This window comes from Rhineura floridana, chromosome 4, assembly GCF_030035675.1.
Source record: "Rhineura floridana isolate rRhiFlo1 chromosome 4, rRhiFlo1.hap2, whole genome shotgun sequence".
Classification (NCBI taxonomy): Eukaryota; Metazoa; Chordata; class Lepidosauria; order Squamata; family Rhineuridae; genus Rhineura; species Rhineura floridana.
In genome coordinates this window covers 75,843,704-75,865,876 of record NC_084483.1, presented here as the reverse complement: position 1 = coordinate 75,865,876, position 22,173 = coordinate 75,843,704, and the positions used below count along the sequence as shown (strand labels likewise).

At 41.1% G+C, this 22,173-nt stretch overlaps 1 protein-coding gene across 5 annotated transcripts; it reads left to right on the top strand.

Moving 5' to 3' along the window:
* Positions 1 to 834: 834 nt before the first annotated feature.
* On the top strand, positions 835 to 21,233 carry GPR63 (G protein-coupled receptor 63). Of its 5 annotated transcripts, XM_061626269.1 has the most exons (3): positions 1,288 to 1,707; positions 2,543 to 2,629; positions 19,203 to 21,233. In XM_061626269.1, exon 3 carries the CDS (start codon positions 19,357 to 19,359, stop codon positions 20,608 to 20,610), a length of 1,254 nt encoding a protein of 417 aa, XP_061482253.1. In that variant the 5' UTR covers positions 1,288 to 1,707; positions 2,543 to 2,629; positions 19,203 to 19,356; the 3' UTR covers positions 20,611 to 21,233. The 5 variants fall into 5 exon arrangements, with proteins under 5 accessions (XP_061482255.1, XP_061482254.1, XP_061482253.1 ...); XM_061626271.1 differs by lacking the exons at positions 1,288 to 1,707; positions 2,543 to 2,629 and adding an exon at positions 835 to 913; XM_061626270.1 differs by lacking the exons at positions 1,288 to 1,707; positions 2,543 to 2,629 and adding an exon at positions 1,045 to 1,223.
* Positions 21,234 to 22,173: the final 940 nt, after the last annotated feature.

Below are 22,173 nucleotides of genomic sequence, written 5' to 3'. Positions count from 1 at the left end.
CTATATGGTCCTGTAGTATGACTAGAGTTTCCTCAGACGATCTAAGTGGTTTTTAAAGGTCTACACATGGACAGGCAGTTCTTCAGGTAACCTGATCCCAAGTTCTTCAGGGCTTCATATGTTAACAACGACCTTGAACATGATCCGGTAGCTGATGGGCAGCCAGTGCAGTTCCCTCAGCACAGGTGCAATATGTGTGTGTGTCCAGATGCTTCACAGAACAACCTGGCCACAGCATTCTATACCAGCTGCAGCTTCTGGACCAATCCCAAAGGAAGCCCCACTTACAGCACATTACAGCAGTCCAATCGTGAGGTTAATGCATGAATCACGGTGGCCAAGCTATCTCTGTCCAGGAAAGAATACCAAACTATGCTGACAATAGGCACTCCTTGCCACAGAGGCCACCTGAACCTACAGTGAAAAAGATAGATCTAGGAGCATCCCATTTGACATCCATTATTTTGTGGCCTTGTCCAGGTTGCGTCCCTTTACTACCCTACCCTGCTTACACCACAACATTGATACTAATAGCCGGGCAGTCATCAAACAGAATGCAGTCATCAAACCACCGACTACTATCCGGAATAACAAGATGAACACAAGGCCTATTTTTCCAGTGCGCAAAAATGCACTAGCACCTACAAAACAAAAAGTTTATGTAATTCTAAAAATAGTGCTTAATTTGTTTGTTCAGTCATGATACTGTAATAAACCCGAGGTGCCGTTGAGTTCTACTTTATAGAGAAGCCTCCGCCACTACACGTGGGGGTTTACTGCGACTTCTCTCATTAGTGATACAAAAGCGAACTCGTTTTTTCTTCGGAAGGTTCCTATACACACCTCCTCCTGCCCCCATGTCAGAAGCAATTGATCTGTTTGGCAAGTGAGGCAGTTTACCAGGGAGTATCAGGTTCGTGCCCGCTTTCATTAACTTCTACTACCAAACCGGCTTGCAATTCTGCGCGGGGGGGGGGGGACAGCAGCAACTTCCGCGCTCCCTCCTCTGTTGCGCACGCACAAGCCTGGGTCGTTCACCCACGTTCCTTGCGGCCGGCGGGTTACCAATGCGACAACAGCGAGGCGCTCTCAGTCCAGACCCACGCGCCCGGCGCTTAGGCATTTCCTCGTACCCGGTGCCATTGGGGAAAGAGGCTCCCCCTGGAGAGAGCGCTGATTTGCTTGCGCGTACGCCTGGGGCCCCTGAATCTCCACCCACCTAGGTCTGAGACTCCGCCCCGAATGCTGGCGACAGCAACCGTAGCGGCTCGTTCAGCTAGAAAAGCAAAGGGGGGGGGAAGACGACGGGGTGGTGAGAGACAGGTTTCTTCTTCTTTCCTCGAGCAGCTGTCTCGTCTTGATAGGCTCGCGGAGCAAATGGGGAGGCTGTGCAGAGGAGGGGTCGGTAGATGGGTGGGAGGAAAAGGCGGGCTACGCTGAGGGGGTAACTCAGCCCGAGAGACCCCGATCAGGTTGCAGCTAATACTCCTCACTTGCTGCCTTGGACGTCTCCTCCCCCCCCACCCCCTTTGAAGCTTTTGTTCTCTCCAGTTTGGGGCAGAAGCGAGTCGCTGTTGCAGCCGCCGCCGCCGCCGCCGCCGCCGCTTCTCCTGTCTCTTCGTCTGTCAGGAAAGTTCCAGGAGGCAGACCGGCTCGCGCGTTCGCCTTCCTAGGCTCTGCTAAGCCTACTGTTTTTGTTGCTCTGAGGTGAGGTCAAACCTCAGGGAGAGAGGAAGGGGATAGTTGTATGGGTAGGACCTACTAGAGCCGCGTAGAGAGGGAGTGGGGAAGACGGGCACAAAGCGGGGCTGTGAATTAATCGAATGAAAGTGGCCAACGAAACCTCGGCGTGATTCTGGATGATGATGATGGAGGGAAGAGAACGAATTGTTATACTTGGGTCTAGTGTTTTACGTGACTTCGTATATTAGGGTGCATGCTGGCGGTGGGTGGGTTTGTTGTGATTTAGGTGTTCTTTAACAATCTTAAAGGGTAGATTTTTCTCCCCAACTCTTTCAGTGCATTCTTATGGGGAAGCAGAGATGCTAATCCACGTTGGAGATTGGGAATATGAACCGAAGGAAGAGCTGGATTTACCAGGGCATACAAGATGTATGGTTGTTGTTGGTACATGGATATATGTTCAGCTGCTGTTTTGCAAGCTGCCAAAGTGCTTTTACAAATTAGTAATCCAGATTGGGATTGAACAGATTCCGTTGTCTTAATTTGTACACGTCTTTCCGTCCTAGATGTGTTGAGGATTAAGAGTTGTTTCATATGTCCCAGGGTTAAGCTTTGGCATTAAATAATTAATTCCTGCTAAATCCTTCTTGTCTCAAATTAAACTTTGCCTAAAATACTAATGACAATTTTGGCATCATTGATTAAACAATGGTGTGTTCGTGTGTGCCTGTTTTTAAGTTGTATTCAAGAAGTCAACAATGCCCATTAGTTATCTTTTAATACACCTTAACTATCTGTAGCTGCTACAATCGGGGTGGTAGAAAAGTTGATGATTCATATTCAAATTATATTATTTCAGTGTGTCCTCCATGTTGGTATTGTGACTACAGAACCAAGGGTTGGTATTTGGAAGTGAAATAGTGGATATATATGCTGTATGTATGAGGTGAGTTAATAAGGGCTTTCAAACTTTGAGTACTTCTGTTGGCTTTGCTGAAGTGGTTCAAAGGAGAGAAAAGGAGTCAAAAGGAGAGAAAGCCTTTACTCTTCTACATAGATGAGATTCCTTAACCATCTTTTTAAAAAGTGTTAAAAAGATAGTTTTATCAATATTACTGTTATTATCATTTATTAAATTTATAGGCCACCCTTCCTCTCAGAAGGAGCCCAGGACAGCAAACATAAGCACTACAAACAGTCTAAAAATCTTTAAAAACAGACTTTAAATATATTAAAACAAAGCATCTTTAAAAACATAATAAAAACATCTTTTCAAAAAACTTTAAAAACATCTTAAAGCATTTCCAACACAGATGCAGACTGGGATAAGATAGAGCCATTTACTTTATTTATTTATTAACAGCATCTGCATGCTGCCCCATAACATGAAGTTATCTGAGCAGCTTACAATAAATGAGCAGTGATGTGCAGGTTTTCTTATAAGTAAACTGAACTGTGTTCAATGGGGCTTACTCCTGAGTAAGTGTGTAAACTGGAAGTAAGTCCCATTGAATTCAGTGGGACTTCTGAATATATATGTATAGGATTACACTGTGAACCACTAATTTATTTCCTTTATATGTCTTAAGTTTCTTTTCTTTTTACCTCCTCCCAGTTTCTGACTGTCAAATCAATGTTGGTTTTAAGGATTATAACAATGCAATCTGATTATTGAAATGGACCGTTTTTATAATGGTTTGTCATTAAATGTGTGGGGTGCTGACAACCGCTTGTGGGCTAAAATGAGACCTGTTTTTCAGACAGGTGGTCAAGGCCATCTTGTAGGGAAAAGTAAATTCATAGCTGAAATATAAATTGAGTTGCTAGTCACTTATTCCAGAGTAGTTTAATTGAATTCAACATGACCCTGGACTTTCAGTGTGATCCTATGCATGTTTTTTTGGGAGTCCTATTTAGATCCATGGGAAGTGTGTTTAGCATTGCAGCCCTAGAAAGTGTGTATGCTATATAAAATTAGAAATAAAAAATTGATTTGTTCTATATTTCCTTACTGTATAGTTCTCTTTAGTGTGGCAAAGTGGGTTGTAATGCCAAAACTAAAAGTAAGCTACTTTTAAACCATCACCTGTACGTTGGTTATTGGTCTCTGAATTCATCCTTGGAGAGATTGAAATTCTACTGCAGCTTGCAAACGCTCTAAATTTTGCAGTGACTAAGACTACATTTAATACGTAGGCTGTTTGATTAGACAAACTGGTGGGCATATGCTTGTACCTTTTCTGTCCTAATGTTTTGTTTGGGTAATTACGTCCAGGAAAAGAGTTGCTCAGATTGTTAATACTGAAATGCCTTATAGAGATAAATTAATAAAAGACAGCCTGTGAAAACAATGGAAAGACATTTGAAAAACTTTATTTTAATTTAAATCATCTGCCCACAGCTTGTAATCCACCAAGATGGGTGTAGTTTACCAGTCATGTATTGTGACCATAAGGAGGCAATAAACCTTGGAGGGGTTTATTAAGCCCCTGATGGATTACATATGTGGCTGCTGGGCTGTATTAGGCCTTGTGGGTTGTATGTTGTGCAGGCAGGTCAGAACAGCTCTCTCCTGCTTTGTCATGAGGATGTAGAGCAAACCAATTGTAGTGTGTGTTCCTTAGAGGAACACAGAAACATTTGTCTCTTCATTCTTTTTATATGATATATTATTTTCTTTTAAGTTTGAAGGCTGCAAAGTATACGGCAAACTGTGTAGCTACAGAATTACAGCCAAAAATCTTTCTTAGAGTAGATTGTGTCTGGATATCCTTTTAATACATCAGATAGATATTTCCAAGGTTACTTTGAAAAGCCATATACTATCATCTGTTACAACACGTACGCTCACTGTTGTACACATTCCAAATCTGTAGTATGAGACTATGCATGCCTACACATGAAAAATTCCCATTGAGTTGAATGGAACTTACTTGCAAGTAAGTATATTGAAGAAAGCTGTTTGGTTACCTCACTATCATTCCCTGCCTTGACAGGTAGATAGGTTGCTACAGGTGCATTATGGTACTTCTTCCTATATATAGGAATCACTAGAACATTGCTGTTAATGAATTTTGGTAATTCAATTTTTGTTATCCTTCAGTAGCAATTTTTGATATTTTTATATGTCATGGTTGTTTTAGTAACCTTATCAGGAATTGGTCACCTTAATTCCACATGAGGTGTTTAGGATAGGGATGTGAAAATCTAGTTCACATGCTCTTGTCCCAGAAACCATGAGTTCATTGTAGGATGTTCAGTGAATAGCTTCTGAACTGGTGTATTTATGTATTGTTAAAATTAACAGTTTTACTGCGTGGAAGGGCAGTGTTGGCATAATCCTGGTCTATGAGAGTAGCCTGGGGTGAAGCCACTGTGAAGTAGCAACGAAGGAAACACTAGGGTTAAGATTCTAACCCATATGCTTCCAATACCGTAAATAATGATTTCTCATTACTATATACAATATACAAATTAATAGCATAAGTTTTCCATAGTGCACAGTTCAGTATTGTGTTCAGTGTTATTTAAGTCTTGTAGTTGTTGGTGCTCCAGTTTAGCCTCTCTGTTGATTTAAAAGAACACAGTTATTGTTCAAATGAACTAAACTAATGGTGCATTTACTGACTATAGCAATACTGTGATGTATGGTCAGACCAAACCAGTGGCTTTTCAGAAAGTGGCCATTCTGCATATCATCTTGTAGTATGTCTAAAGTTAGGATTCAACGAACAGTGTGAGGACACATGGCACTGTTACAGAATTAAAATAAGCAGATCTTTGCTGGACAGTGCTTGGAAGGCAGTCTGCATAAAAGTGATGTATGTATAATAAATTAGCCCTGTAATTCTAGAGTCTCCCCTTCCATGAGAGTTTATATATCAAAATAGAAGTGCAAACTTTCCTACAATTAGACTGTCTAGAAGTCTCAAAGTATATTGTGTTTTAAAGTTTGTTTTTATGATGTTTTAATGTTTTTAGTGCTTTCATTTGCCGCCCTGGGCTCCTGCTGGGAAGGTCAGGATATAAATCTAATAATAATAATAATAATTCTCATTTTTAATATGTCATTTTGCCATTACTCACTATTTTCTTCTGAAGATTTTAGAAAATGAGAGGATTGGGGTTTATGTCAGATCTCGTACAAGTGTACAGTATATAATTCACAGTCACAAGGCTGCCTCACTTTTGGGTTGTGTGGTTGTAAATAAACAAAAAATAAGCTGGATCCCCAGTACAAAGAAGAGGAAGCTTGTATGTACAGGAGAGTTACAAAAGATATTCTGGACAAGATTTAAATCAGAAATGTGAAACCTGTGGCCCCTTGAGGTTCTTAACCTGCAACTCCCATCATCCCTGGCCATTTGCCATGTGGGCTGGGACTAATGGGAGTTGGGAGTTCAATAATATCTGGAGTTCGCACTTCTGATGTAAACTGAAATGAGAAAAAACTACATGCTGAGTGCCCTCAATTCAGCAGTCTTCTGGTTAAACAATAATGCGAATATTTTCTCAAAACAACTGAATTTCTGTCCTCAGATCTCTTTTATATTGTTGGAAGTATATAGTTTTTTCTGCTGCAGTTGGCTCATTTTAGTGACTCCTATATTCATAGGGTCGCCATAAGTTGGAATCAACTTGAAGGCATCTCATCATCATATATAGGTCAAAATTTACTTCATACTTGAAAAGCAGACTCTTGTGCATCACTCATTTATTTTGAGTTTATTTAGCTGTTCAGGAGAACATCCTGTAGGAGTTCACTCTGTGCCAGTACTATGGCTGTAAACAGCAAGCGCATATGCACAAATTTGAGTATTGAGTAGTGTGAATATTCAAACGTGTCCATTAACTTCCTTTTTCTATACAGCAGCCAAACTTCAGCATTCATCAGTGGATATTTAAAGAAAAAGAAAAATAGGCTAGTTGTCTTTCCCTTCATTCTATGGCATTAAAGCAAAACTCTTAAGGCTTAAGACCCTCAGGCCTTTTATGTTAATAAAATTTATAATCTTACCAGACTTCCTGTTACGGATTATATAGCTGGAACCTTGGTCTGTGAAATGCATACAGAATAATCAACCATCCTGGAGCCTTAAAGATAAAGCACACTTGGGCTGCAAGCCTGCATCTCATTATATGTAGATTGAAGTCTACTGAAATCAGCAGTGTTTACCTGTAACAGAATATAGGACTCCAGTCATAAATTGTAGGCCAACAAATTAAAATACCTTCTCCCTGACACTTTAGTCTTGGAAGGTGGGTGCTTTTTAAAAAAAGTTATTTCCACAACATGAAATCTGAGGCTGTATAGTACAGACTGTCCCATATGCTTGCCTGAATCATTAATTCATCTTTTTCATCTCATTAATTATACCTCACTGGTTTGATACTTAACTCATTTAGGTTCCAACTGTATTCCAAAACTTTCTGCTACCTAAGAATTCATGGGGTTTTGAAGCATTGCTCCAGCTATGGAATGGCTAAGCCTGGGAGGAGGGAATAGTTTTTGTTCCTATGCTAGGCTTGGGAATCATACAACTGCAGGAGTTAGATTGTGTGGGAGTTTAAGAGATGAGTTTCTTCTTAGAGTAGGAAATACAAGATTGACTTGGTAAAAAAAGGCTTCCTGATTCCTTTTGACCTTTGAAACAGATAAGGTGCTGTGAAGTAAGATTGCTAGTCTTGTTAGCATGAAAGCTAAGAATGCTATGCTGAAGGGCTAGATTCTAATTCCTGCTGTAGCATCTTCCCCCCTCCCCTTACAGCAGTAGTGGGGAACATCTGATCTGAGGGCCTGATTAGGCCTGACAGGCCTCCCCATTTGGCCCACCAGGCAATTTCAGCCAACCCATGTCTACCTGGCATAGTTTACAATACTTCCACAAGGACAGATATATTCTACTCTTCCATGCAATTATCCTGGGCCAACATTATATTCTGTGTGTTTTACAGAAATGGGATAATAGCAATCAAGCCTAGATTTGGTAAAGATTTTTTTGGAACAAAGTTTTATCTTCTGCTCCATCAAATGCTGTTTTGACGTTTGTATGCCAAATACATCTATCCCAGCATGTATTTAGCATCACTAACATGCTTGGTGCTGTAGATATTTACTACACAAAAATGCACTCTGGGTGCCTTCAGGCCACCTGAACAAGTGTTGGAAAGAAACACAGATGAGTTGTGCCATCTTTCATGCTTTATAGGCCATCTGAAGCTGAGGCTGTGCATTTGTCCCATTGGATGAAGATCAGTGTGCACCCCTCATCATGGGAGAATGTGTGGGCTCACTTCCAGATGTTCTAAATAAAGTCCAATATAAATCTTCCAGTCACTACATAGTTTGAAACGTGACTAACATGAATAGTTGCCATGAGTATTAAGTCAGTTGCAGAAAATTGTGTATGTTCTGCAGTAAACTCTTTCCCTCCCCCCGCCAGCTATTTTATGGTGATGTTGTAGGATTTTCTTTCCCCCTGCTCAGAATCCTACTGAATGACTCCTTGTTTACCTTGCAAAACAATTTTCTAAATCTGTTTTCAAAGTTGTTGCCATTGACTGATACAATGGCTCCTGTAAATGTATTTAAGATGTACAAGTACTATCTCCCTGTTTGTTGTTCTCTCTCCTGACTCCATATATATATATGGTTGGTTTCAACTGTGGTTTCAATGCATTGGGTAGCATCCAACTTTTTCACTCCATACGTGGAAGTAGCATCCATTCACAGAATGAGAGATGCGTTCCCAGAAGAAGCCCTGCTGTGAGTAGAAGCTCCTTCCATCTATGAAGCAAAAAGTAGGATATTGTCCAAAGTGCTAATCTAAGAATTGGGACCAGTTCTTGGGGTAAAATGACCAATATGGACAAAATTTTAAGATCTGTTTTTATGATGTTTTAAAGTGTTTTTAGTGCTTTGTTTGCCACTCTGGGCTCCTACTGGGAGGAAGGGCGGGATACAAATTAAATAAATAAATAAATAAATAAATAAAAAGAGGATATCCAGATGCAAAAGCATGTGCATCCTACTATTATCTAAGGGTGCATCCATACAGTTATGTTGTGTTTCTGAACTGGAGCTGTGAAGTTTCCAAAGTACATTGCACTTTTGTGATTTTTTGCAAGATGGAGGGTTTTTTCAGAACAGGGGGGTAAACAGAACACTACCACGCCTGCCTCAGAATGATGATGCAAAATAAATAACATACAAGCATGACAAAAATGAAGTGTGCACTTCAAACAAATAATTCCTTCGAGTGCAAAATGGTGCCTGAATATACTACATGGCAAACTGCTTTTGAAACGGAGGGATTTTCAAAAGCAGTTTGTAACAGGGCATGCTGGTCAAGTTTTTCAAAGAAAACACTGTTGTGTGAGCCTAATCAGGACCTTATATCCCAAGTGTTATCTGAAGAGCATTTGTTCTGTGTAAGTGCAATGCACTCATTTCTCATTTGCCCAGGAATTTGTCAAATTGGAGGTTATTGAAACAAGTGGGAGTTTCAGAAGTTTTGCTCTGCAAAATTGCATTATTATAACATTTATTCTACACCAAACAGAGGGCAACAGTCTCAAATTCTTTTGCTTATTAGTGTATCTGATGTCTATGGTATGTGTTTAGAAAGGAAGGGTATACAATTTTTTTTTTAGCAAACCTAAATTGGTACTTATTTGATGTTTCAGTTGTGGCTGATAATAAGCATTTTATATATAACTATCCAGACTCTCCAGTTATTTACACCTAACCTCACTATTTGTTTTATTAGCATGATTAATTATGTTAGTGATTTTGCATGAGTGGTAATATAAATTCCTTTGTAGTCTATTTCTGGTATAGATAGGAACATGGTAGTAAAATTTAGAAGCCTGTAGCCAGATGGATTAAAGTGTTGCTAAGGAAACAGACTTGGAAATGAAGTGGCAGCAGAGTGTCCACAGAATATCATGCTGTTTGGAACTGGTATTTTAAGCCCATGCAGACAGATAAAACAGAAGAATGAAATATTAATTTCCTGACTTTTTGGAAATACCATGTTATTTTTTATTGCTCATTAATATATACCAAAGAATTCTACAAGCTGTTCCTCCTTCATAAAATCCATGGTTAACAATATTTGAAAATGATATAAGAAACTGAAGGGAGGCACTAAAATGGGGATTTGATGCTTAGAAAATATGTAATATGAATGTCTGTTACCTTCTTCTATCTTAAGACTCACTAAATGCAGACTCCGTGGGTTCAACATTGACTAATTCCTCTCTCTCCCCCCCCCCCTGGTTTTTTTACTGGCAAGCCTGATTAAGAGTTCTGGAGCTCAAAACCCTATATACTACTTTGAAACATTTTGGGTTTGTTGTGAGGCCAAATGTCACAAAAACAGTGTGCAAGCTTTCCAGTTTGCCCTAATGAATTTTTCCTATAGGCCGACATGGCTACCCTTGCAATTTAAAAGGTGTAAGAGGAGAAGGTATCTACCTTCCTTCCCCTCCCAGATGATTCCTTACAGATATTGGGACAATGCAAAACATTAAGTGCTTATGTGTTGGCCTTTGGGAAATTATAGCTCAGGTGAGTCTTCTGGTAGAGATGCGGTGCTCAGGAGGGGGGCTTGGCTTTTCGTTATAATGGTATAGTTTGATTTTTATATTAACTACTATTTTGCGAGAGAGCTAACTTTAGTTTTTAAATAATCCTCTGGGAAATACTTTTAATACTAGCCCTGTATTGTGAACTGCACTAAAACTTTTTGTTTCTTACTTTGGTTTTTTTGGGGGGTTAGGGGGTTGCATCGCTTACTTCTACCAAGTTCTATTTTTATTTCATTTCAGTTAAGTTGGAGTTTTCATAGACTGAAAATTATTGTTCTGTGGAATTTACTGCCAAGCATGTGTTCTGAGGATTGCATTTTTATTCATATGAAACAGGTGTTTCCCATGAACTACTTGGCATGAATTTCTGTAGAACTCTTAGGTGAGCAATGGATCCAGCTCTTTTGTGTTGAGCCACAGCTTTGTTTCCTCAGTTTAGTGGGAGAACGTTGGCAGAAAAAGTGTAGCTTATGTAATGCAAGCAAAAGTTCGAAGTTATATGAGACCTTCATCTTAACAAGAAGTGAAAACCATTTTGGTTCTCCTATTCCGCCTTTTCTGATTGCATCCTTAATAAATGGTTGTGTACTTTCCCTGCTCACATGTAGGTAGCTGTGGGTGGGTGGAATTACTTTGGCCAAACAGAGAATTATTGCTGGAGGATAGGCTGAATGCAGGCATATGGCCTGGAGTAAAACCTATTTGAACCTAGGAGGGTTCTTCTGGAGTAAATAGGCTGTGGACCACAGCCACATTACGCATATGCTGAATTGCCAGATCAGAATTTGGCAATTCTATGAACACTTAACCTTGGCATCAGTTTTGTTGAACACAGTGATACGTTCTTCTGAGTAAACATGCATGGCATTGCACTGTTAATCTACATGCAGGCAGATCCTAAGCATGTTTTCTCAGAAGTAAGTCCCATTTAGTTCAGTAGGGTTTACTTCCAAGTAAGTGTGTAAAGGATTGCATTCCTAATTAGAGGGTTTCTGAATACAGCTCTCATCATTGCTTGTGCAGAAAGAAAGCTTAATGGAATGTGTCTTCTGATTCTATTTAAGATCATGCTGGTCTCCAAACTTAGCTATTGTGTACAAGAATTCAGATACTCAAGGCAATGCCATGTCAAGTAGACAAAAGAATGTTCTCAGGATTCTCTTGGGTCATAGTGTAAAATAACTTCAATTTATCTAATATTTTTGTCTGTAATCCTGTATTTCTATCCACCTGTTTCATCACTGCTCGTTGGTACAGATGTTTGGTATTTTGTTACTTCTTTGTGTGTCAGTGGTAGAGCAACTGCTTAGCAAGTAGAAGGTCACAGATCAAATCCTCACCATCTCCAAGTAGGGCTGGAAAAGAGTCCTGTCCAAAGTGCTGGAGATATGTGTAAGCGGACAATTGCCAAGCAAGTCTAAAAATGGAAATGGACTGCCTTCAAGTCGATCCTGACTTATGGCGACCCTATGAATAGGGTTTTCGTGGTAAGCGGTGTTCAGAGGTGGTTTACCATTGCCTTCCTCTGAGGCTGAGAGGCAGTGATTGGCCCAAGGTCACCCAGGGAGCTTCATGGCTGTGTGGGGATTCAAACCCTGGTCTCCCAGGTCATAGTCCAGCACCTTAACCACTACACCACACACAGTCACATTTGACTTTAAAAATGGAAACTTCCCCAACATGAGGATATTGGTAAAAAGGAACCTGAAAGTGACAGTCAAGAGGGTCAAATCTCTCCAGAATGCTTGGGGGTTAGAAGCTTATCTAGAATGTATACTTCAGGCCAAGAAGGTACTACCAGTGATGGCCTACAACCTGGATGGACTCCTACTGGGAGGAAAGGCGGAATGTAAATCTAATAAATAAAATAATAAATAATGGCTTTAAATGAGAATTAGGTAAATTCATGGAGAGTAAGGGAGTAGAAAAAGAGGAAGATCAAACAAGAGATGGATTGATTCCATGAAGCCACAGACCTGAACTTACAAGATCTGAACAGAGTGGTTTATAACAGATGCTATTGGAGGTTGCTGATTCATAGGGTTGCCGTAAGTCGTAATTGACTTGAAGGCATATAATGACAAAGGCTATCACTGTCTGCTTCCCATGCCTGCAGTGTTCTGTCTCCACTGTCGGAGATAATGTATCTCTGTATACCAGTTGCTGTGAATTACAAGTGGGGAGAGTCTGCTTGTGGGCTTCCCATAGGCATCTGGTTGGCCATTGTGAGAACAGGATGCTGGACTAATAGCCACTGAAAGCCTTATCCTCCATGAATTTATTTAATCCTCTTTCAGAGCTGTCCAAGTTGGTGGCCATCACTGCCTCTTGTGGGAGTGAATTCCTTAGTTTAGTTCTGTGAAGTGTCTCCTGAATCCTGCCCTCGTTCAACTTCATTAGATACCCCCACGTTCTAGTGTTATGACAGAAGGAGCAGACTTCTTTATCCGTTTTCTCCACACCATGCATTTTATACACTTCTGTCATGTGTTCTCTTACTTACTTTGTCTCTAAAAACTAAAATGCCCCAAGTCTTCTAACCCTTCCTCACAGAGAAGCTGCTCAATCCTCTTGATCATTTTGGTTGCCCTTTTCTGAACCTTTTCCAATTGTGGTTGGCCACTGGTTAGCCATCTGCTGGAGTTGATGGGTCATTGGCTTGATCCAGCAAACTCTTCATATAGTCTTATGGTGTCCTGTTAGGGGAATTGTAGTGTAGTGGTTAAGGTGTGGGACTACGACCTGGGAGACCAGGGTTCGAATCCCCACATAGCCGTGAAGCTCACTGGGTGACCTTGGGCCAGTCACTGCCTCTCAGCCTCATGAAAACCTTATTCACAGGGTCGCCATAAGTCAGAATCGACTTGAAGGCGGTACATTTACATTTTAGAACCCTCTATTCTGTCATCCCTCATATGTTGTGAAAATATAAATATTTGTGCTTTGTAATAAAAGTTGAAACCTTGTCATTCAGAGATGAGAGGCTGGACTTGCTGAACTGAATGTATGAAAGATGGAATTTTAGCAGGCTCCAACTTCAGTATCCATGAATGACATATGGTATTGTTGCGCGCCTCCCCCAATCTCTGAGCGGTGAGATTTTGGGGGTCCTTGCGCTTTTCCAGGGTTTGGTTTCCTTTGGGAAAGAAGGTCAGCAGAGACTGCGGAGTCTTTATGAAATATGGTTTATTTATTTACACACATTCCAACCTGAGCTCAAGGATGGAGGGGTTCAATGCATCAGAAATCCAATATCCAGTTCTTGCATCTGGGTTGCAGGAGGCACCCCAAATGCCATGGTGCAGAGAGCCAGTCTCTCCCTGCCTGCCTTCCAGTTCCCAGCAAATCTCTAGACACACTAAAACTACAAGCACAACTTCTGCTAGCTGCCAGGAGTGTGGGGGGGGAGGCTCTCCTGCAGAGTTTAAATGACAAAAGGGGTCTTCTTGGCCCATTCTCTGTTGCTGGGCAACTGATAGAGCCCATTATCTTACCTGGCCATTCTTATTTGATTAACAAAGGAGATTCATCTGGCTAGCAGAGCCAGCCCCCCAGGGCATAGGATTCCACAGGAATCATCCATCCCAACCCCCATGCTCATAACAGTATTATGCACATATGGGCTCCTGCTGGGAGGAAGGGTGGGATATGAAATAAATAAATACAATATTAAAAAAGATTTTATCAAACAGTTATCTGTGATCCTACAGAAAAAGGAGTTTTGAGAATTCTGATGATTAAACTCCACAACTATCCTAACTGACTTACTTGGCTGTTAAAATGGATGAATCTGAGAATGGTTCTTTCAGGTCTGGGAGAAAAAGTAATGTAGCATTAAGAGGCTATCTTTGATGAAGGAAAATGAAGTAAACTTTTTTACGTAAACCTTTTAATTTTTAATTGTAAACTTCATCTTAAATATATGAGTTAAATACAAAGAAAATGTAAATTTCCTTTTTTAATCTCTTGAAGCTTGGTGAACATTTAGGAATGTTAGGTTCTGGGAGATACAGTGACTTTCAAAAGTAATCAGACCCCTGACCAACGCTCTCACTGAATTACAAATGGTACATTGTAATTTTGTTATGTATGGTATTTTATTTTGAAAAACTGAAATTCAAAATCAATTATTATAAGGTGGCATTGGTTTTATGTTGAGAAATGTTTGTAAGAAACATAAAAAACTGACATGGCTTGCATAAGTATTCAGTCCCTTGCGTAAAAAATAAAAGTGTTTCAAAATAGGAGCAGAGTAGATTTGTAGATCTTCTCTCTCCCCTGATGATATTGCATTCATTCATATGAATCTCAGTTCAGCGGAAATGACAAACCGTCTACAAATCAAGCTTTACCCTGAATTGGAACATCCTTGAGAATAGCCTCAACAATATATGCCAAGCCTCTAGTTCTTCACTTAAAAAGGTAAAGGTAAAGGTGTCCCTGCACTTATAGTGCAAGTCGTTTCCAACTCTTAGGGTGATGTCTTGAGACGTTTACTAGGCAGACCATATATATGGGGTGGGATTACCAGTTCCTTCCCCGGCCTTTCTTTACCCCCCAGCGTATGCCAGGTACTTATTTTACCGACCACGGATGGATGGAAGGCTGAGTGGACCTCGACCCCTTTTACCGGAGATTCAACTTCCTCCTTCCGTTGGAATCGAACTCCGGCCGTGAGCAGAGCTTCAGCTGTGTTACCGCCGCTTACCACTCTGCGCCACGGAGGGTCATTCACTTACCTGCTGATTATTTTTACTGACTTGCTCAATATATTTTACAAAGAACTGAAGCACATCAACAATAAGGGTTTCCCCTGTTTTCTGTTACCTTCCATTCCTTACCTGAATTATTTGTTCCTGTCATGCTTCCTTTCACATCACTTCCCTGTGTGGGCTACTGCTATTAGTGTCTCTGCTCTCTTCTTGCTTCATTATTTGAGTCATAAGCCTTTGTGGGCCTTGTCAGAGATTTTAACATAACTTATTGCAACTGAAAAAAGTGGTACAAATTTCATTTCTCTTGCTGGCTGTTGATTACATATTTAGCTTTTTTTGGAAGAAAAGAATAGTCTTGGTTGAAATACACCTGAAATGGTTTGCTTTATCTCACTATAGTTTTGAAACATTTCCTTGCTGTTGTCCTAGTGTTTATACCCCAGTTAATTATTAACATTAGTGCATACTGCATTAGCATTAATATCAAAGTTGAGCGAAATAGGAAAGAAAGGTGTATGTGTGAAAGAGGTTAATCACAGCTGACAGTCATTTTTCCTGCTGCTTTGGAAATGGGTTTTACTAAAACTGCTTTTGTTTGATTCTTGTCTTCCCATGTGTTAAAGATGATGTCCCTAACAATGGGAAGTGTTCATTTATGGCCTCTGATCTTGGTGATTATATACTCTAAGGCAGCACTGGGAAACCATCAGCTCATGGGATGGATGCAGCTCTTGGCCTCTCCATGTGGCCCACAGCATCCCCTCTAAATCTGCCCCTACCCTAATTGCCCTACTGCAATTTTTTATGGGGGAAGGGACTACAACGCATGGAAAGGGATAACTGTCTCTCTCACTACAGTGCCCAGGGAGATCAACCTCCCCCACCCCTCTGGCAATCTAGACTGAAAAGCTAAAATGCCAGGTTTTTCTTCTGTTTTGTTTTGTTCTGTTTGCTAGATAGATAAATAAAAAAGCCAAAATGTTTTTTCACGCCTAATAGCTTTGGGGGATGGGGGATGAAGATGTTTAAAGTGTGTGATCTGTACATACAGGGGTGTCCATACCCATTTTGGCTGCATCCACTGTTGGCATGTGTCCTCTGAGAGGGTGGTCAAGAGTCTATGCATGTACACAAGATCTCACCGTTGTGCTCTGCATAACTAGCAACTCTGGAGTAGAATCTGTTTGGTGCCCTTGCTCTTATGGAAGGACTTGTGAGCCAGCGGATGCCTCCACTAATAGAAGAAGAGGGGAAATTATTTCTGCTGATAGACTGTCCACCCTGTGGAGCCCCAACACACGCTGTAAAGTGGCTCCAGAGAACTGGAGAACCCTACAGAACAGGGTAGAAGATGGGGCTTTATGCGCTTCTTTATATAAAGCATAAACTGCCTCCTCTGGATCAAAAAACCCTCTATGAGTGAAAGGGTACTCCAGGTTCCATATTTGATTGTTGTTGTTGTTTAAAAAAACAACCCAATTTAATACATAAGCATGCACTGGAAGGATGGGAAAATGAATCCTGTTTATGACTCTGACAAGGTGCCTGCCAGGCCTCCCCATTTGCCAGGCCATTTTGCCAAAGCCATGCCCGCCTGTCGTGTATGACTTCAGGTGTAGGCCAGTAAAGACGTGACTGCTCCAAAAGGGGGCTTGCAAGCACTGTTGATTGGCAGTGCCTGGAAAGCCCTATGCAGAGCTTTGGTCGAGATAGCGCTTTGAAATGGGCTTCTGAAAAACCAACATTCAGCTAATTCTTGTGTCTCCATAAGCTCTCTTCAAAGGACTGCATAAAATAGTGCTTTGAAAGGGGATTCTGAAGACACCCATGGGGAAAAGATATCATTTGACATCATTGTAATGTCAGGTAATTGACAGATTTATTTATTTATTTATTTTCATTAAACTTATAGACCGCCCCATAGCCAAAGCTCTCTGGGCAGTTAACAAGAACAAAACAGCATAAAAACACAATAGCGTATAACACATTAAAACACAATTAAAATACAGAATATTTAATTAAAACAATTCCAATACATACATACAAACATGATTAAGATGGTTAAAATGATTAAAATGCCTGGGCGAAAAGGAAAGTTTTAACCTGGCGCCGAAAAGATGGTAACGTTGGCGCCAGGCGTATCTGCTCTGGGAGGTTGTTCCACAATTCGGGGGCCACCACTGAAAAGGCCCTTTTCCGTGTTGCCGCCCTCCGAGCTTCCCTATAAGTAGGGACTCGGAGGAGGGTCTTCGATGATGAGCATAGTGTACGGGCAGGTTCATATCGGGAGAGGCGTTCCAATACCTATGTGAACCTTTATCCTTTACTAAGGGTGCAATCCAAGTCTTATTGGTGCCAGGCTGGGGGGACATGGATGTGGCAGCCCCCTGACTGAGCTGGCAGGCTCCCAGCACTGCGAGGCTCAGCCAGCAGAAGCCCCCCAGGCCAGCTGAACTACAGCACCACCAGGACCCTGCTAGTGCCACTGGGGGTCTGCAAGGGGTGGGAAAGATGATGTTCTGGCCTGAACTGGTTGCCCACCCCTGTTATAGACCATTAAGGGTAGCTAACTTGTGTTAAGTGGTTTGTATGTTCCCTGTGGACTACTGCTAGCATAGACATTTCACTTAAATTAAAATATATTTAGTATAGGTAAATACATGTTCCATCTTTCTTTGAAAGCCACATGAGTATCTGTTTCCCCCAGAATACACACATAAGCCTACCTTGTTCCTTCTTTGGCAGCACTACATGCTTATCTAGGGAGCAGTGGAAATGACAATCATGTGGATTCCCTGTAGTATGGAATACATATGTCTCCCTTCTGCTGGTACACCTTCACATAGATAATCTGTTGAAAAACAAGGCGGAGTCTTTGTAAAGGAAGTGTAGACACATTTTTTACTCTTCCCTAATTCACCAGTGAACATAAAGGGCACAGTCTGCTACTAGAGAAAGAAATTAACATTGGACTTGAATTGACTGGCCAAAATATTGTTAACTTCTCCTACTTGCAGCAGAATCTGTCTGGAGAAAGTTGTGGTGCAAGGGGTGCCTGATCCTCAGTGAGGTCAGGATGTGCTTGTGTAACCCTTACTTTTGCAAGGTTGGCAGAAACATAATCTCATAGCACAGTGCAGTAAGAGAGAAAAGCTACCACTTAAGTATTCCTGGATTACATATTCCTGGTACAGTAAGAAATATTGTGATTATTATTTATTAAATTTATATCCCGCCCTTCCTCCCAGTTCTCTGTGAACACCTCTTCTGATCATTCCCAGTCTGTATGCAACATTGCACGCTTTACTGATTTCTGTAATAGATGCTTCTTCTGTATGTTGATCTGTCTTAACTTACAGCACAATTCAAATGATGGGGAGCCAGCGGGAGGGGGTACTGACAGAGGAGGAGCCGGCGGAAAGCCCTGCGGCATTCATTCCCTGTTCAGGAGCCACCAGCCTGGCTGATTGTCAGCTCCATTGGGAGCTGCCCACAGGGGTCCCACAAACAAACCTACCGGGGAGTAAGCAGTCCCTGTAGGCCGCCATGGGATGTTTTTATTGCGTCGGCCTATTAGCTGCAGGATTTTTGTGGGGATTGAGACCTGTGGGAGCACTCTGGGGGAGATTTGGATGTCATGTAAGTCTTCCTCCCCCAGAATGCTTCATTTTCCAGGCGTTCTGCCGGCTCTCCATCCACCGGGCTGGCTGTCCCCAGCAGACCCCCAGTGGCACTAGCAGGGTCCTAGTGGTGCTGTAGTTCAGCTGGCCTGGGGGGCTTCTGCTGGCTGAGCCTCGCAGTGCTGGGAGCCTGCCAGCTCAGTCGGGGCTGCCACATCCATGTCCCCCCAGCCTGGCACCAATAAGACTTGGATTGCACCCTTAGTAAAGGATAAAGGTTCACATAGGTATTGCAAATTGTAATACAATAAAATCCAATATAAGAGATAAAAGAAACAATAATAGTTAAAAAGCATACAGCATCTAGCACAGCACATTACCGTTACTACAACAGGCAGAAAAATAATTAAGTGGTCTGCCAAGACCATCAGCAATTTTCAGCTGATTCCTATGGGGGGGGAGTTTGGAAACCACTGCCCTACTGGGACTTTCCCTCCCTAATTTAGTGGTCCTCAATATGCCTTAATAATATAAGTAAAACCAACTGTACTGTATTCACTTTTAACATTTTAATTCCCATTTGATTTTTCAGACCAAAGCACTGACATGAACGGTGAAGCTGTACTGTCCTCCGCTTGGATATGTAACTACAATTTGGGTCACGGCCATGGATCATGACATCACCCTCACATACTAAAATGTCTTGAAGCCTCTATATCTTTCTTGCATTTCGCTCTGTTGAAGGGATGCTTTTTTCCGCAATGCTGACATCTGCCCATTCTGGGACGTTAAATGCAACTTTCATTGTCTATGAAAATATCTACGCAAATGTCACCACTCCCTTCTTGGTTCGTAGTGGCACAACACAGCCACTAAAATACCACTTTGGTGCCATGGTCACCACTGAGGTAACTACTTTGACAACCAACATCACAACTGCCCATCCATTACTACAGGGCTCCAAGAGCCTGAGCCTGCCGCTCCAGATTATTCTTTCTGCTGCCATGATATTTATACTCCTGGTTTCTTTCTTTGGTAACCTTGTTGTCTGCCTCATGGTCTATCAGAAGACTGCAATGCGATCTGCAATTAACATTCTCCTAGCTAGTTTGGCTTTTGCAGACATGCTGCTTGCTGTGCTGAACATGCCTTTTGCTTTGATAACCGTCATCACTACTCGATGGGTTTTTGGGGATATCTTCTGCAGAGTCTCTGCCATGTTTTTCTGGCTATTTGTAATTGAAGGGGTTGCCATTCTACTCATTATTAGCATTGATAGGTTTCTTATAATAGTTCAGAGGCAAGATAAGCTGAATCCTTACCGTGCAAAGATCCTCATTGCTGTCTCATGGGCTACTGCCTTTGTTGTTGCATTCCCACTTTCTATGGGAAACCCCAACCTCCTACCTTCTAAGGCACCTCAGTGTGTGTTTGGTTACACAACAAGCCCTGGCTACCGTGCCTATGTAATATTGGTGGTACTGATTTCATTTTTCATTCCATTCTTGGTGATGTTGTATTCTTTTATGGGCATCCTCAACACTGTACGGCACAATGCAGTTCGAATCCATAGCCACCCAGACAGCATATGCCTTAGCCAAGCTAGCAAACTTGGTCTCATGAGCCTCCAGAGACCTTTTCAAATGAACATCGATATGAGCTTTAAAACTCGTGCCTTCACAACCATATTGATTTTGTTCATTGTCTTCATAATCTGCTCGGCGCCCTTTACCACCTACAGCCTTATTGCCACATTCAACAGTCACTTTTATCACAAGCACAACTTTTTTGAGATAAGTACTTGGCTCCTTTGGCTCTGCTACCTCAAGTCTGCCCTGAACCCACTGATTTACTACTGGAGGATCAAGAAATTTCATGATGCATGCTTAGACTTGATCCCGAAGTACTTCAAGTTTTTGCCACAGCTACCTGGTCACACCAGAAGACGTATCCGGCCTAGTGCTGTTTATGTGTGTGGGGAGCACCGGTCTGTTGTGTAAAACTTGCAGCAAATGGACACTTGTTCTTTTCTGGTGTATGCTCATTTTGGTGGATTAAAAATACAATGGCTTCTTTAGCTGCCATATTTATTTATAACTTTAGTATGTATTCCAGTTATGTGCAATTTCAAGAGAAAGATCATAGTTGAACTTTGCTACCAGAGTATGACTGAAGAAAGTTATTGGCTACAAACCAAAGAAGCTCCATGTGCATGAAGGGAGAATAATGCTGGCAGAGCTTTCTGTTTGTCACAGCAGCTTCCCCTGCTGCACTTTAGGGTTCCTCTTCAGCAGATACAGCAACAGAAGCTTCAAAGAAACTCCTGCTGTGGGCACAGTTTTCTCCTGCACACACATGTAGCCTTCTGTGGATTGTAGCCACTACTTCCAGTTTTCTGTGGTGGAGAGGAAAGCCTATTCAAATATTTGTCAGGTTTGATGCTAATGACTGCAGATCCACTTACTTGTAGATGTTTTTAATGCTGCTATTTTATTGTACATTTTGTGGAACACTTTTTTAAGAATAAACGATGTTGCTGCTTTACGTCAACATAGTAGAGCCAAAAGGTCTCTATTTAATTTAAAAATTTCAAGACTTGCAGTAATGTTCAAAACAGATTCTACTTATCTTCGTGCACTTTAAAAAATAACTGTATAGGGATGTTTTGTGTTTTGTTTCTTCCTGCAAGAGTTTAGGTTTCTATCCAATTTTTGTAGTGTTTCAGTAAACTATCTTTTACCAAATTTTGTTTTCAGAAGGACAGATTTGCAGTCTGAGTTCACTTCAATATTCAATGCATTCAGTACATATCTCTTAAGTGGGGGTTTACATATAATATTCAGTGCAATCTAGCAAAAGTAGAGCATGCTTAAGTCGTATTGAAACCATAATGAGTTAAACCCATGAGTTTCAGTTCCTTAAGGACATGAGATTTGGTTTGGGGTACTGTTGATTTCAATGGGAGGTAAGCATGTTTTAAATTTTTATGAATTGTACCTGGTCTGTGTCACAGGCCAATCCCTGACCAAAGGACAATTGATGCTGAATTGCTTTTTAGAAAGTACATCGTTTTCAAGATCCAAAGAGCTACTTTATATGTACCCTTGGCATGATCAGTAGAAACTTTTACTCTTCCTGGATGCCAAACCTCTATTCCATGCCATTAACAGGTCTTGAAACTACCCTTTATCAACCAGAACTCATTTTTCTTCCTTTCTTTGGTCAAGCCATTTTATGGGGTTACCAGCTTTGCTTGTCTTGATGTTAATCTTACACACATTTTTTCAGAAAAGATGGAAAAAGAAAAGGCTGGGAAATTCCCTCAGGATTTGTGCTAGAATACATGTCTGCAATCTGTTAAATGGACAATGTCACAATATTGTCTATCATCAATTCTGTTGTTGATTACAATAGGGCTAGATATTTTGTTGTTTTGAAGAACCCCAGTTGTTCTTGATTTCTTCAGTGGTAACAAATGGCATAACTGAAAAAATACTACCTGGTCAGATAGGAAGAAGAAATGCTGTACCTCTGGAAATATTTTTTTAAAACTATGTTATGGA

Excerpts from the sequence above, each read along its gene's own strand:
- GPR63 (XM_061626271.1), top strand. The coding sequence starts at position 19,357 with ATGCTTTTTTCCGCAATGCTGACATCTGCCCATTCTGGGACGTTAAAT.